The 16,836-nt window shown below is 43.5% G+C and overlaps 1 protein-coding gene across 1 annotated transcript in view; it reads left to right on the top strand.

The window, feature by feature from the left end:
- LOC126271634 (hatching enzyme 1.2-like) overlaps positions 1-16,836 on the top strand; it is a 126,000-nt gene that overhangs the window by 38,701 nt on the left and 70,463 nt on the right. Inside the window, exons 5-6 of the mRNA XM_049974168.1 lie at positions 404-485; positions 13,302-13,419. Of these exons, the coding sequence (XP_049830125.1) occupies positions 404-485; positions 13,302-13,419 (200 nt within the window). The remainder of the gene's footprint in view (positions 1-403; positions 486-13,301; positions 13,420-16,836) is intronic.

Below are 16,836 nucleotides of genomic sequence, written 5' to 3'. Positions count from 1 at the left end.
GTTTAGGAAGGGCAAATCAGCTGCTTTTATGGCTGAGTGTTATTGAGAGTGGGTGAATCATGTCGGAAACCTTTTCACATAAATTACCTGAGTACAAATGGCAGTACCACCAGTGCACTGCTCTTTTATGCCTTGTGTACGTAATACCACCGCCACATGTATATGGGCATATCTCTATACTATGACTGCTGTCACCTGGGTGTATGATAAGACCGATGGCCTCGCTGTCTGGTCTCCTTCCCCAAATAACTCGACCCCTGGATCTGCTGCCATAATTAATTACGACTGTCAGTCATGATACCAGCTCTGGATACCTGGCATGAATGGTTTGCCTTCGAGATGAGTGTTTGGAGTCTTTGGTCAGTTTGTTAGCTGAGACCCCGCTATGTGGTGTGTTTTTCAGGACCCGGATGCCGCCAACCACGACAGCTCGACGCGGCGTTGGGAGGGCGGCATGGTGCCCTACGTCATCTCTGCAGCCTTCAGTGAGTGTCGCCACTGCATGCCGTCTACAGGCCGCTTCTTACAGCTTCCGACGCCGCGCAGTTGCACAGAGCTTGTGATCCATGCGAATAGTTTTAATGTGTCGATTATAAACAATTTTTACGAAGGCATTTATCCTGCACTCACGATAATTTACATATGTACGCACCCATTCTGGGAATTAGCCATTATAGATCTGCTGATAAACGATTAAGAACGCGTATAAAACAATGAGTTCTCTTGAAGAAAAGCGTCTACTGAAGCACAGTCAACACAGATTCAGAAAATATTGTTATCGTGAAACACAACTAGCTCTTTATTCATAAACTGATTCTATATTTATAGCTTTCCAGGAGGCTTTTGACACCATCCCTCAAAACCAACTTCTAATCAAATTGTGTGCGTATGGATTATCCTCTCAGTTGTGCGACTGAATTAGTGATTTCCTGTTAGAAAGGTCACAGTACTTAGTAATGGACGGAATATCGCCAAAGTGAAACAGAAATGATACATGGTGCTCCCCAATCTACATAACCGATTTAGGTGACAATCTGAGCAGCCCTCTTAAGGGGGGACATTAGCGAAAGCGACGAAAATTGTGAAAAAATTGTTATTGAATCTTCATTTACTACACAGTATTTAAATTTCAATTCTTGAACAGTACTTTCCAATTCCACTTCTACGTGGGATAAAAATGACAATTAACAAAAGCTTGCAGGTGGCCACGCACCTTTGTTGTTCTGTATTTCCTCATATTATTTATTCTTGTGGTGTTTTCTTCCAGTTTTATGCAGCCACAATGTGGGAATATTTTGGTGCTTAGCAGATCGAGAACTTCTATAAAAGTGCATTCATGGAAAACCATGCAACCAGACAACATTTCCTTACCGCATAATGCTTGTTTAGTTTTTAACTGTGCTAACATTGGGAGACTATAGACTCTCCAGATACTAGGATTTGATCCAGGACCTTTCACGCTGTCGATATTTGAGGAAACCGATAACAGGAGAATTAATGCAGCTGACATTATTGTTGCTCATTTTCAAAACCAGGTTAACCTAAGAGGACAAGGAAAGAAAAGACTGCTTGAGGTTGAAGAGGAGGATCCATATGGTTTGCTCTAGTTTACTCATATAAGGTAAGGCCTGATACTAACACTGTCAAATCTGTGATTCAGGTTTTCCGAAATTATGTTTTGACAACTCTTGTACCTTTTCCTCTCAAACCGCTGACATTATAGCACCTAAATTCGACGTTCTATTAGTCAATACTGTAGTGAAACATGTTGTGGAAGGAATTTTAATTTTCTGCAGTAGGAAGCCATTTACGTAAGAGAAGAGTCCTAAGATTTTGTGATTTTTTTTCATAGATATTTATAGAGCTGTAAAAATGTAGCAAAAAAAGATACCGATATTCTGTTCAATAGATACGTGTAATAATGGTATGTCAAACTCTGTAGAAAAATACATTAATTTCAGCTCGTTTTGTGTTGTTGCGAAACAGCGGAGAGTGTGTCACGTATATGATAAGTTAACTGGGGTGGCAATCATTAAAAAATGCGTTTTTCATTGCGGCGAGATCGTCTTTGAATGTGAAAATACATAGGGAGAAACGATCATTGTAATAAATTAAGAGATATCCGGGCTTGTACAGAAAGTTTGGAGCATTCATTTTACCCACTCGCTGTCAGAGAGTGGAACGGTAGAAAAATTATCTGAAGGTGTTTTGAGGAACCCTCTGCGAGTGTGAATTGCAGAGTAGTCATGTAGATGTAGATAAAGACGAAAATCAAGGAAATAAATTTACTGACAACGGTGTCAATACTTCTCGTAGAAACGTTTCATTAATTAGGAGGACTTTACTGCGAATACCCTTAATTATGAATTTGAATCGCAATTTACTTTTTGGTACTGTGGTGCACGTTATCATCAATAATTTAGTATGACGCACATATTTCTCAGTATTGGCATAATTGGCTTAGTAACCTACGAGTCGTGCCTGTAATAACTTGCGTGTTGGACCTGGCTTGGGAGATTTGATCTAGTACTGAACCGATGCTGCAGTTCATACCAAAAATTTTCAACGGCTGCAGTCTAGGTCTCTGCATAGGCCAGCGCGTCAGTTACTTCGTACTATGACGCAACAGTTGACTGGAGCATAAACACTTTGGCTCAGAAAATGTTCAGTTACAAATGGCTGCCACAGATTAGGAAACAGTTCATTGTGGAAGATACTTTCCTTTTGGTAAAAACCAGTACTAAGAGCCTAAACGAGAAAAAACGTCCCAAATTATCAAGATTATCAAACCACCACCAGCACCATCCCACCAACACTTGATTTCTCTGTCGCCTCACTACACTGAGATATAGTTCGGCAGGCAGCCGCCGTGTCCATAAGTTGCCCACTCATTTTCATACATGCTCGCCAGACTTTCAGGATCCTTCTGTACCATAACATCTGAGGTAATTCAGGTCTCTCTTTCCCTCGTTTTTAAACGGGGAACATTCCAGAGACTTCTTCAGAAACTCCCTGTCATACGTAATAATAAGAACTTTTTTTGTTGAGGAGCTAGCTTTAATTGCTGTTGCCAATCTGTTTCTACGGTGTTCCTATCTCTCACCATTATGCTGTAGGGAAGAACTGATGAGTATTTACTTAAACCTCTCATATAAAATCCGATACGAAATTGGCCACACACAGCTCAGAGATGCAGTATCACCACAATCTCTGTTCGTTCGGCGCAAACATGAAGCATATTTTCGTGGACGGGTGTCCCCTGCACATGCAAACCTCTGATAACGGCGGTCGATACCGCTGACTCACTGCAGGGTCGTCGGGCTGCTTTGTGGGAAGCGTACTCCTATTTTGGTTTCCACCGTTTGGTCTTTGCCTCCTAGATGGAAACTGTAATCGATATAGCTAGTACATCAAATGTACTAACGAAAAACAATCGCAACACAAAAAAATAGTGTAGAAAGATGAAATTTCGGCAATGCATTCTCTAGGTGACATATTTCGGTGATTAACATTACAAGATTATATGTTATGTAAACGCGAGATAAGGGATTGCAAATGTGAAATGCAGGTGCATTAACAATCGATGTAACCACCAGAATGTTGAATGCTAGCATTCAAACGGCCTGGATGTCAGTTTCTGGGATGGAGTTCCACGCCTGTTGCACTTTGTAGGTCAATACAGGGACAGTTAATGCTGTTCGTGGATGACGCTGGAGTTGTCTTCCGATGATGTCCCATTTGTGTTCGATTGGAGAGATATCTGGTGATCGAGTAGGCAAACACAACATGTGGGTTCTGTTACAACACCAGTATGTGGGCGAGTATTCTCCCTGGGGTGCTGTTCATGACACAACAGGTCGAATCACCAGACGGACGTACAGTTTTGCAGTCAGGGTGCGTGGGATAACCACGAGAGTGCTCCTGCTGCCGTACGAAATCTCACCACAGACCATAACTCCAGGTGTAGGCGCAGTGTGTCTGGCACGCAGACAGATTGCTTGCAGGCCCTCAGATAGCCTCCTTTTAACCAACACGCGGTCATTACCGGCACCGAGGCAGAACCAACTTTCGCCGCGCGGGATTAGCCGAGCGGTCTGTGGGCGCTGCAGTCATGGATTGTGCGGCTGGTCCCGGTGGAGGTTCGAGTCCTCCCTCGGGCATGGGTTAAGTAGCGTGTAAGCTTAGGGACTGAAGACCTTAGCAGTTAAGTCCCATAATATTTCACACACATTTGATTTTTGAAGAACCAACAATCACTGAAGTCGCAAATGGTGATGGTTTGGGGCCGGTGGAATGCACACTAAAGGGCGCCTGGCTCGGATCTGTCCCTGAAGTAACCGATTTGCACGAGTAACAGTTCGTTGTGTCACTGAGGTGCCAGCAGCTTTTCATATTGCTGCTGCAGATGAAGTACGATGCGCTGGAGCCATACGCCTCGCCTGTCGGTAGTACCACGTCGCCTTCCAGTGACGGTCTTCTTGTGACTGTACATTCCAGAGAATGCCAGCAATCACGTACAGTGACTACATTCCTGCCAAGTCTTTCTGCAGTGTCGCAGAAGTTTATCGTAACCTCATTACACGACCTCATTCAAACTCAGTTAGCCGGCCGGTGTGGCCGAGCGTTTCTAGGCACTTCAGTCTGTAACCGCACGACCACTACGGTCGCAGGCTCTCGGGCATGGATGTGTGTGATGTCCTTAGGTTAGTTAGGTTTAAGTAGTCTAAGTTCTAAGGGACTGATGACCTCAGATGTTAAGTCCCATTGTGCTCAGAGCCATTTGAATCAAACTCAGTTAGGTATTCATAATGACGTTTTTGTAACGTTAAATGCGTTCTTGATTTGATTAACATCAACTTACCATTTCCAATCTCAAATATAACTAACGCTCACGACCGTTACAGAGTGTATTTAAAACAGACCTAATTGCATCCTCGCAGTGGCGCTACTAGCGCCACACTGATGCGACTGGCGCGAAACTGGAATAGACATCAGCTTTCAGATGTAAAGACACACCTACCAACTTTAGGTTACGTCGCACAACTCCTTTGTGGTGTTCCGATACTTTTTCGTCAGTGTACATAGTTTCATCTTTAAAACATCTTTATAAAAACTTAAAAATCTTTTGAAATAAAAGTTTTTTAGTTGCGTTCAGTATATGTGCGTTCCGTATACAAAGTGCAGCTGATAGATCATGTGTTGAGAGTTGTTGTGTTATGCTCCTTCTTTCCCGTCTTCAAGAAATCTCTATTCTCGAGTTATTCCAGATACCATGGTTACCATCTCCAATATATTGATAAACCGTTTCCCATATTCTGTTAGTTTCGATCCTATTTAAATACTTCTTCCAGAACAAGCGTTCATGAAATTTTGCCATAAATGCGAAGCAGCATGCTCGCCAAGGGATGGAGTCACATGCTTCTCAGCTATTGAGATGGGTGGGAAACACAGACATGGATGTTTGTGATGTCCTTAGGTTAGTTAGGTTTAAGTAGTTCTAAGTTCTAGGGGACTGATGACCTCAGATGTTAAGTCCCATAAAGCTCATTGCCATTTGAACTATTTTTTTAACGGACGATGTCACTCTCTGATGTCAAAACGTAACTGCAGATCAAGGTCGGAATTTTCGCACTTAATACATAAATAATGAAACAAGCGAGCAATCTATGCAATGGTGATAAAAATTGCGATCTCTTTCATTGCTTCACTGTTGTTGATGCACTATCCCCCTCCAACTCCCCCTTCCCGTTGATTCCCTCGACAGGTCTCACCTCAAAATGTATTAATATCGTCAGTAGATACGGGGGACGTAAGTAAGTAATGTAACGCATATTTTCTCGGCATATTTCGCTTAAAAAATTACGCTATTTTTTATAGGACATCGTCGAATATTCTCCTTCCATTTCTTTACTTACACGAAGTTCCGATAGATGGCGGCGCTCTAGGCTACACTGCCTTCAAAATCCGTCTGTTAAGTGTGTGCGTTCCAAAGGAGACCTGTCATTGAGTTTGTTTCGGTGGAAAATCAGAGCATAGCAAGTATTCATAGGCGCTTGCGGAATATTTACAAAAGACCTGGCAGTGAACGAAAGCACAGTTAGTCGTTGGACAAGACTTCTGACGTCATTGCAACGAGGTCACGCAAACCTGTCCGGTCTCCCGCATACCGGCCCGCCGCACACAGCTGGGACACTTGCAATGTTGGAACGTGCGGACACACTTATTTGAGATGATCGACGGATCACAGTCAAATACATCGCTGCTCAGCTGTACGACCCTGATGGTAGCGCTGAGACACTTGTCTACCAATTGGGGTACTCAAATGTGTGGGCTCGCTGGGTTCATCGCCCCCTAACTGAAGACTGTAAAGAGCAACGAAGGTCCATCTGTGCGGAATTGCTTGCGCGATTCGAGACTGGTCATGAGAATTTTTGTAGAAATTTGTCACAGACCCGAAAGGTGGGTTCATCTCTTTGAACTGGAAAGAAAACGGCAGTCCCTGGAGTGGCGCCACACCACCTCACCAATGAAGAAAAAGTTCGGAGCCGCACCCTCACTTGGGAAAGTCATGGCGACGGGCTTCTTGGGCTCTGAGGGGGTTATTCGTTTGATACCTTCTGCCATGGTGCACCTAGCAACACTGAAGTGTATCGTAATACCTTCAGGATATTGAAGAAACCACTTCGGCAGATTCGTCGCCACCAAAATCCCAATTCTGACAATGCAAGGCCTCGCACACGTCTGTGCACCCGGGAGGAGCTCACAAAACTTCATTGGACTGTTCTTCCCCATCCACCCTACAGCCCACATCTCGCACCTTCCGAATTCCATCTGTTTGGCTCAATGAAGGATGCAGTCCATGGGGAGCAGTACGTGGATGATGAGAAGGTTATTAAAGTAGCAAGACGTTGGCTCTGACGTGACCAGGAGAGGGATAGCGTGCGGGCATACAGGGGCTGCCAGTAAGGTGGCGAAAGACCGTCACATTTAACGGTTATGTCGAAAAAGAGGATTTTGTAGCCAGAAGAGTGGGGAATAGTAAGGTGTGTTCCAATCTGAATGAAACCAACCTGCATACAGAAACAAAGTGTTGCATTACTTATTAAACAGCCATCAATGCTGCAGGAAAAAATCCTGGGGTGGAGTCGTGGTGGTGGTTGTATCATGCAAGTCAGGACCAGCCATGGGGTGGCGAACTTCGCACGTGCAACGTGGCGAACCGCGGGTAGTCCGAGGCCTCGCCCTGTCACTCGGCTTTGTTCGGCGCTTCTCGGAAGTACCCGGCACAGCGCCACGTTTCATGTAGAATTGTGGCGCGGCATTTTTCTGTGAGTACAATCCTCTCAGTTCGACAGAATCGTGCTGTTAGTGTTATTTAACCATCGCTACTTGTTCATGATGTGAAGGATATTCACAAGTCCAGTGGTCGTTTGCACAAAGAGAGGCAGTATAGTGATCTATCTTTGCCATCCTTTAAAAGGCTGGGGATGAGAATTCTCAATTCGTGTATGCGACAGGTACTGCTCATTTGCTACAAAACGACGTTACAGTACCATACAGAAAGAATCTAAAATTTCGTTGATAATGAAAGAGCAAATAATTACAACGATCCACACACGGATTTAATTGTTCTGTACATCAAAAAGCATTTTGTGCTAAACATGATGACCTGGAGCTGTTGAAGAATTTGGTGGCGCGAACAGCAAAAGTTTTCAAGTCGCTCGCATTATTTCGTGATCAGTTGCAACAGTTTTCAGTGGAACTGAACGAAGAGTACGGATACATTACTGCAAATTATGTTGGTCAAGATAAGGGGCTTGCCTGGAACGACTTTTCGATTTAAACTCACTATTGTTGAATTTGTGAAGGACAAAGGAGTGCAAGGACGAAACTCAGATCATTCGGAATGGAGTGTAGACTTCTCATTTTAAGTGTGCCTGACTGCACACTGTACGCATACGACAGTGCAAGGTAATTTTTTTCTAATTGGATGCTGAAGCATTTAAAAAAGAAAGGCACATTCGGAGGAAGGCAGTCCAGTTTCATAAGGTCACTGGATTTAAGGAAAACGTCAAGTTTAAAGAATTCATTGTGGCGTTGAAAGAATTGCAGGGATAGTTTTATAAAAAATTTTGAGGAGACTTTCAGTCTTACATCTGTTTCCGAGCTGTTTGTGAGATTGTTTGCCATTTCAGTTGAAAGTGACACTTTACATTTGCTGATGTAACTGTCAGACCTGCAAATTAATTCCAGTTTCGATGACAAATATTTTTACATTCAACCTGTCCAGGATGTCTGCATTGCTTTCCTCAGGTAGAGTTTCCAAGTCACCATAATGTGGTTGCAAAACTGCGTCAATAGTTCGATGGACATATTTGGGTGAAAGACCTCTTTCCGATTACGAAACTAAATATGTCACGATTACGTGGCAACTTAAGTAGGAAAGTCTGAGGAATTGTCTGCGTGTGTCTGTATGCCGACAGTTTGTACCATTTAAAATGATATTATGTCTTGAGAGCCAGAAAAATAATTAAATAGTACTGAAAATTTGTTTTGTTTGTGAGCTTTGTTGATGAGAGATGTGAAATATAAAACCAAGTAGTATGTGGTACGACTATACTGCCATTTAAATGCGGCGCGTTCGCTGTTGTCCCCTCTTCCCTCTCCTCGCGTTCAGACAGCGTAGTGTGGCTGTAGGGGAAATGTGAAGCAATGCTAAGCGCTTTCGCACTCCTGTTCAGGCACAGCCCGCAAGCAATAACCTTTACCGCTCTTGATTTAAGTGAGTAGATAGCCACACTACAGTATACACTTATTCATGTACGTGGTCTAGGTTCCATAGTGACTCAGCACGCCCACAGCGAAATGTATGTGTAGGCATACACGTAAGTGTGAGGGTAAACAGGAGACAGCTAGGCATTGGAAAAGTAATTCCTAAATGTCACATTATGATTTGAATGTTTAACGTGAGTTGTGTCATAATATGGAGCTAGCGAACTCGTTGCTATCTGCCCCAGAAAACCAATGCATTAATGTTTCTAAGAATACCAGAGGTAGAGACAAATGACAAGTTCTGGAGTTAAGGTGTGGATGCAGAGTTCGGTTCTGATGGGGTCATAGTTTGTAACTATCTGCTCCCCTTCCCCACCACTCAATGTACCTTGTTGTCATCCCTATTTCTAACATGCCGCAGATGCATAGGTTGTAAGTAATAATAAGAAAAAATGTACAAACATATATAATATGAGGTTCACTCCAAAAGAAATGCACACTATTTTTTTTAAATCCATCTTTAATTCTACATGTTTGAAAGTTTTACAGTGTGTATATACATCCTTTAGGAACAATATTTTCATTTCTCCGCATAATTTCCATCCCTCTCAACTACCTTACGCCATCTTGGAACCGGCGCTTGTATACCTGCACGGTAAAATTGTGGACCAATCTGTTGGAGCCACTGTTTGGCAGCGTGCACAAGGAAGTAATCATCTTCAAACTTTGTTCCACGAAGAGAGTGTTTCAGTTTCCCAAAGAGATGATAGTACCATGGAGCCAGGTCAGGACCGTAAGGCGGGTGTTTCAGTGTTGTCCATCCGAGTTTTGTGATCGCTTCCATGGTTTTTTGACTGACATGTGGCCGTGCATTGTCGTGCAATAGCAAAACATCCTGCTTTTGCCGATGTGGTCGAACACGACTCAGTCGAACTGGAAGTTTCTTCAGTGTCGTCACATATGCATCAGAATTTATGATGGTTCCATTGGCATGATGTCCACAAGCAAGAGTCCTTCGGAATCTAAAAACACTGTAACCATAACTTTTACAGTTGAAGGTATGCTTTTAAATTTTTTCTCTTGGGTGAATTTGCATGATGCCACTCCATTGACTGCCTCTTCATCTCTGGTGGAAAATGATGGAGCCATTCATCACCTGTCAAATTTCTTCCAAGAAATTCATCTCCACCATTCTCGTACTGTTCCAAACGTTCGCTGCATACCGTTTTTCTTGTTTCTTTGTGAGACACTGTCAACATTCTGGGAACCCACCTGGCACAAACCTTTCTTAACGCCAACACTTTCACCGTATGAGGCCAGACGCTGTGAGGAAAATCCTCAATATTGCCGTGAGTGCTTTCAGCACGTAACCTGCTTGCCCACCGACTAACTGTACTGCGATCGACAACAGCATCTCCATACACCTTTTTCAATCTCTTGTGGATGTTTCCCACTCATTTTCACAGCACAGGAATTCTGTGACAGCACGTTGCTTCTGATGAACGTCAAGTGTAGCAGCCCTCTTGAAGACATGCTGTGACGGCGCCACTCACGGGAACAGGTTGAACTAAGTTTGAAAACGAGCAGGAAGAATGTATCTACACACTGTAAAACTTTCACACATGCAGAATGAAAACTGTATTCTTACAAAAATAGTGTGCATTTCTTTTGGAGTGACCCTCGTAATAACAATAATAAATTGTTTACATCAGTTCTTACCTCATTCACTTTAGTACAACTTCCAGTTTTCAATTTGGAGGTTTTCATAACTAAGAAGTTCATGTGTTATGCAATTTATTTAAGAACTATAATGGCAACAAGTTCTCACAACATTCTCAATTTCACAATTTACACGGTCTCAAGTCGACATGTGCTCCCACCATTATCAATACTTTCCACTGCAGCATCGCTGTGAGCACAGATGTATACCATACCATCGTGTAACTGGGCGATGATAAGGCTGGGGGAGGGGGGGGGGGACACCTGTTTCTTTCCACCCACATTAGGAAAGTTGGTGGTTGTGTTACTTTGTTTTCTATGATGGTGGGTACTTGGCTTTCTGTTCTGCCTTGTTTTATGTGGGTTCCAGACTCCTGCTGTGGCTCACAAAGCCACTCAGATTCGTTAGCAGGTAGTCAGGTACGGTCAGTCTGAGGCGGGTGCCATTTCCTCGCTTGAATATTTACTGCTGCTTGTCAGGCTACATACATGGCCACATGGGCAGGCTCTCACACAAGCAACTGGGAAGTGTCTTATGGTAACCACACAGCGTTTAATTATGTAGAGTTCCTTACCACGTCCGAGATATCTAGTTATCGTAATAGTTACCTCAGAAATCTGGAAATGGATACGGGCACTATCTGATCAAAAGTATCTGGACATCCCATTGTAAGGCGGAGAGGATACAACCACGTACAAGGGGGCTACAAGTAGTATGTTGTGAGAAGAGAAGCAGAAACAGCGGAATGGGTCAGTCAGGTGGGCTCAGTGACTTTGGACGTGAACTAGTCACTGGATGTCACTTTAGTAACAATACCTAAGGAAGCTTTTAGCCCTTTTAAAGCAGCCCAAGTCGACTGCTGATGATGTAGTTGTGAAATGCAAACATGAAGGAACAGCCAGAACTAAATGAAGGCCAGGCATACCTCATTTGCTGAGGGAAAAGAAATGTCGAGCAGCCCATGAAATCAGCCGAAGGAATCATATGTGAGTTTCAAATTACTATACCAGCTGTCCAGCTAGTAGCAGAATCAATGTGCAGAGAGTGTTAAAAATAATGGGGTACAATGGTAAAGAAGCTCTTCAGAGACCACGCATTTCTGTAGTCCATGCTAAGTGGCACTTGAGGCACGTAAAGAGTGATGCCTCTGGACAGCAGATGAGTGGAAAACAGAGATCTGGAGTGCTGAATCACACTATATGCTACGGCAATTTGATGGAAGGGTTTGGATTTGGCGAATACCTGGAGAAAATTACCTTCCAAAACGTGTGGTGCCATCAGGAAAGCATGGAGGAGGTGATTTTGAGGTGTGGGGATCTTTTTCGTAGAGAGTTACGGTTCTTTTACTGCACTTAAGAGAACGCTAAATATGGAACGATATTTAAACAAGAAAAGTTGCTACTCGCCATATAGTTGAGATGATGAATCGCAGATAAGCACAACTAAAAGACAGTCACAAATAAGGCTTTTGACCAGTGAGGCCTTCATCAAAAATTCTAATTTGCATTCTGTGTGGGCATGACAACCAAAAAGCTGTCTGTCTGCATGAATCGCGACTGCAAACTGTTTTCAAGAAGCAAGTGGACCACACTGTTGCTGAGCACACTGCCCCATGACATCCTTCATTTCAATGACTGCTTCACAGCCTGTGCCATATGGATTCTTCCCATCAACACCAGCTTTTCTGAAATGCACAGCTGGGAACTTCCCCTGCAATACATCCTACGTTCCTGTAATCTTTCTGGCCTCAACCTTTGTTATTCATTGTCCTGACTCACCTGGCCCCTTCCCTGTTCTCATTCCAGCACTACACAGCCTCATTCCACCATCGCACCCACTCTTTTTACTTTTCTCCTTTTCGACTACCCCTCTCCCCACTGCTCCCCTTCCGTCTAACCTGCAGCCCTTCACTGACCGCCTCCCCTCCTCCTCACTGCCCTAGCCTCCTCCACTCCTACCATATCTCCTCCTCCCCACACGAGCCTCCTCCTTACCCCCACCCTGTCGCCATTCCCACCACCCACTCGTGCTGCTGCTCACAGTGTGGTTTCAGTTGCCTGAGACTGCAGTTGTGTGTGTGAGTTGCGTTTGTGCGCGCGCGCGTTTCTGTGTGTGTGTGTGTGTGTGATGTGTTTTTCATCTATTTTTGATGAAGACCTTACTGGGCGAAATATTTATTTGTGACAGTCATTTGTTGTAGCTCTCTATGACTCACCATCTCCACTATATGGTGAGCATGAACATGTCTTTTCATAATATTATTACATTCCAACCTGGATTGTTTGAGGGATATTAAAACATTTATCAAGATTATGTACCACATACAGTAAAGGAAGTTGGAAGACAATGATTGATTGCATGAGCTCTACAGTGCACCCTGTCATAAAGAAACGTTTGGGAGAATAGGGTTTCTGAAATGGACTGGCCTGCTCAGAGTCACGACCTGAATCCAGCAGAACAACTGTAGGACAGGTCAGAACATCGAATTGGCTGAAGACACAAGCGCCCATCATCGCTACCTTCATTGGTTTCAGCTCTCGAGGGAGAATGCGTTGCTGTTCCTCCACAAATTCAGACACCTCGTTGAAAGTGTCCTGGCAGAGTCTAAGGTGTAATAAAGGCGAAGGGTTGACACACCTGATGCTAAGTCCACTAATAGCTGTCCGGACAGTTTTCATCAGGTATTGTTTAATGTAGTAACCTCAACCCAAACACACACACACACACACACATTTGAATCTGCAGAGCTGGAAGGGCAGTGAGTGCACAGAGCGTCTCTGTAGGGTTTTTGTGTCTCTTCTCTTTGCAGCGAGTGGCGAGCGGCTGGTGGTGGCGGCGGCCTTCCGGGAGATCCACGAGCTGACGTGCGTGCGCTTCGTGCCGCGCGCCCGTCACACCGGCTACGTGCACCTCCGCAAGGGCGCCGGGTGAGTACAGCCCAGTCGATGAAGTTTAGCTATTCATCGCTTGTCTAAGTACAGCGAAGAAAATTCCAGCTCTGACACAGTATCCGTTATTAAAGGCTAACGGCTTCGGGGGTTAATTGTACATCTTCAGCAATTTTAATGCTGTGAATTACAACCAAATGGCATGTGAAGTCAGAAGTATATAAAACAAAGGAGCTAGTAGCAACAGTGGAATTTGATGTACTGTGCAACACAGTATCTGTTGCACCGACGCACGTTGGGCAACAATCATGGACCCCTACCAACTAGTTTACAGGGCCATCTGAAACCCAAGAAACCTGCAAAGGATCCATGCAAACAAATCCTGGTTATTCGTTTGACCATCAGATTATACGGTTCCACACAGGTTGTCCTGAGCCAATCCTGATGGACTGGCTCTCAAACCATCACACGCGCTCCGAAAACACTGACTTTTTCGAAAAGGGTTGAACCCACCGAGGATCAATGACGCTAGCCACCGACTAGCAAGATTTACAACCACCCGACTAAATCAGCCGGTGATCAATGGGAAAATCGTGTCACTGCTGTGGTCCCCTCAACGTGAAATGAACACGAGCGTGCAAATTGCGTTTAACAGTCGATTAATCACATACTTCAGAAGAAAATACTCAAATTCCAGCAGCATAGTTTATCACTATTAATTGCAACATAAAACTAAAGTTCTTTATCCTAAATGATCACTGTAAAAACAAGCCAACAATTCCTTCCCACGTGAGTCTCACTGTTAACTGCAGCACAGTTGGTAAAGTACTCCGCTACCTCGCGTCCCTCGAATAAAGTTACACTTCATAAGCGCGCTGAAACTTAATCGTCGAAACCACCGTCAAATATTCCGAATCCTGTGAAAATTTGAAGTATAACCATATTCTTACCCGCAACTATTTTAAGTCCAACAAAACGGTAAAATGAATCCCACATTTATTAAGGTCATTTTGCGACCTCTCGCTTCAATAACAATGCAATATTAAGTCAGTTATTAGATCAATTCATAAACATGCTTCTATCTGCTTGTGAAAGAATTAAATGAAAACTACAAAATACGTGTGGCGAGTTTCAAGGATGACCGTTCTTGTGCCCGTTTGTGCATATGTTTTACTTGTCATTTACAGCTCCATAGCTATTTAATATTACTTTTATGAATTGCCATTAAAAACATTCGCTGAAAGTATATCTAACAGTTAACTGTAGGTAACCATTATCTGGGCTCATTTGGTGAGAAACTAAGTGACTGACACTGCCTTCATACTATGTGTAACTATTGAGGATTTGGGGTTATGGCACAAACGAGTATCTATCTTTCATAATATCGTCTGTAACTTTTGATATCGACTCACATTTGATACTTTCAGCCTTCATTTGATGTGATCGCTGTAATGGATTAATTTTTATCAAGGGACACGTGCGAAACTTTCACACTTTTGTAGTAGTAAATCATGACAGTATTTGGAATAAGTATAGTCATTGGGATAAGGGTAGTTGGCGAGAATGAGAAATATGTTTGTTGTTTCGGAAAGTACATTCGTTTAGAAAAGTCAGCTTGTACGACAGGCAGAGGTAATGGATCACCGCAGAGGTCACTGTTATTGTCTGTGGCATACTGTATAGTACGAGGTGCATTCAAGTTCTAAGGCCTCCGATCTCTTTTCTCCGGACTGGAAAGAGATAGAAACATGCGCATTGTTTTAAAATGAGGCCGCGTTCATTGTCAATACGTCCCAGAGATGGCAGCACTGTACGGCAGATTGAATTTTACCGCCAGCGGCGAGAATGAGAACTGTTTTAAATACTTAAAATGGGGACGTTTTCGTTACTTGAACAGCGTGCAATCATTCGTTTTCTGAATTTGCGTGGTGAAACCAATTGAAATTCATCGACAGTTGAAGGAGACATGTGGTGATGGAGTTATGGATGTGTCGAAAGTGCGTTCGTGGGTGTGACAGTTTAATGAAGGCATAACATCGTGTGACAACAAACCGAAACAACATCGGGCTCGCTCTGACGACATGATCGAGAAAGTGGAGAGAATTGTTTTGGGAGATAGCCGAATGGCTGTTGAACAGATCGCCTCCAGAGTTGGTATTTCTGTGGGTTCTGTGCACACAATCCTGCATGACGACCTGAAAATGCGAAAAGTGTCATCCAGGTGGTTGCCACGAATACTGACGGACGACCACATGGCTGCCCGTGTGGCATGTTGCCAAGCAATGTTGACGCACAACGACAGCATGAATGGGACCTTCTTTTTGTCGGTTGTGACAATGGATGAAACGTGGATGCCATTTTTCAATCCAGAAACAAAGCGCCAGTCAGCTCAATGGAAGCACACAGATTCACCGCCACCAAAAAAATTTCGGGTAACCGCCAGTGCTAAAAAAAAAAAAAAAAAAAGATGGTGTCCATGTTCTGGGACAGCGAGGGCGTAATCCTTACCCATTGCGTTCCAAAGGGAACTGCGGTAACAGGTGCATCCTACGAAAATGTTTTGAAGAACAAGTTCCTCCCTGCACTGCAACAAAAACGTCCGGGATGGGATGCGCGTGTGCTGTTTCACCAAGACAACGCATCCGCACATCGAGCTAACGTTACGCAACAGTTTATTCGTGATAACTTTGAAGTGATTCCTCATGCTCCCTACTCACCTGACCTGGCTCCTAGTGACATTTGGCTTTTTCCAACAATGAAAGACACTGTCCGTGGCCGCACATTCACCAGCCGTGCTGCTATTGCCTCAGCGATTTTCCAGTGGTCAAAACAGACTCCTAAAGAAGCCTTCGCCGCTGCTATGGTATCATGGCATAGCGTTGTGAAAAATGTGTACGTCTGCAGGGCAATTACGTCAAGAAGTAACGCCAGTTTCATCGATTTCGGGTGAGTAGTTAATTAGAAAAAAAAAAAAAAATCGGAGGCCTTAGAACTTGAATGCACCTCGCACATTAAAAGGAAGGAAATGGTATTTGTAATGAGATAATATGAAAAAGGTGTCTGTTACACGTGATTAATAAGTTAGCTTTGTAACATATAGGTATGAAGATGGGCATCTATGATGGCCTTTTGTTTCTGACGGTTAAAAGGTCTTTTATGTTAACATTTTTTCACAAATAGTAGGTTTCAGCGCGAAATCGGTACGCAACGGCATAAGTCGGTTAAAAAATCTAACAATTTCTCATTCAATCCTGTACTATTAGTACGTAGTGAGCAGAGCGGATGTTAATATATTATGAATTTCTGTTGCCCACTCTGTCTTAATATATAAGGTAGAATCTTGCTTAAAGTTGCAATGGACTCGTCTCACCACTGTAATTTTTATGATGTATTTGGTTTCACTACGTCATTTTTGAATGGGCTGCGACAAGTATTCCTGAATATGGATTAAGCATC

The sequence above is a fragment of the Schistocerca gregaria genome, chromosome 1 (assembly GCF_023897955.1).
Source record: "Schistocerca gregaria isolate iqSchGreg1 chromosome 1, iqSchGreg1.2, whole genome shotgun sequence".
In the NCBI taxonomy this organism is placed as follows: Eukaryota; Metazoa; Arthropoda; class Insecta; order Orthoptera; family Acrididae; genus Schistocerca; species Schistocerca gregaria.
Note: the sequence above shows the minus strand (reverse complement) of the source record. Positions and strands in the feature narration are given on the sequence as shown.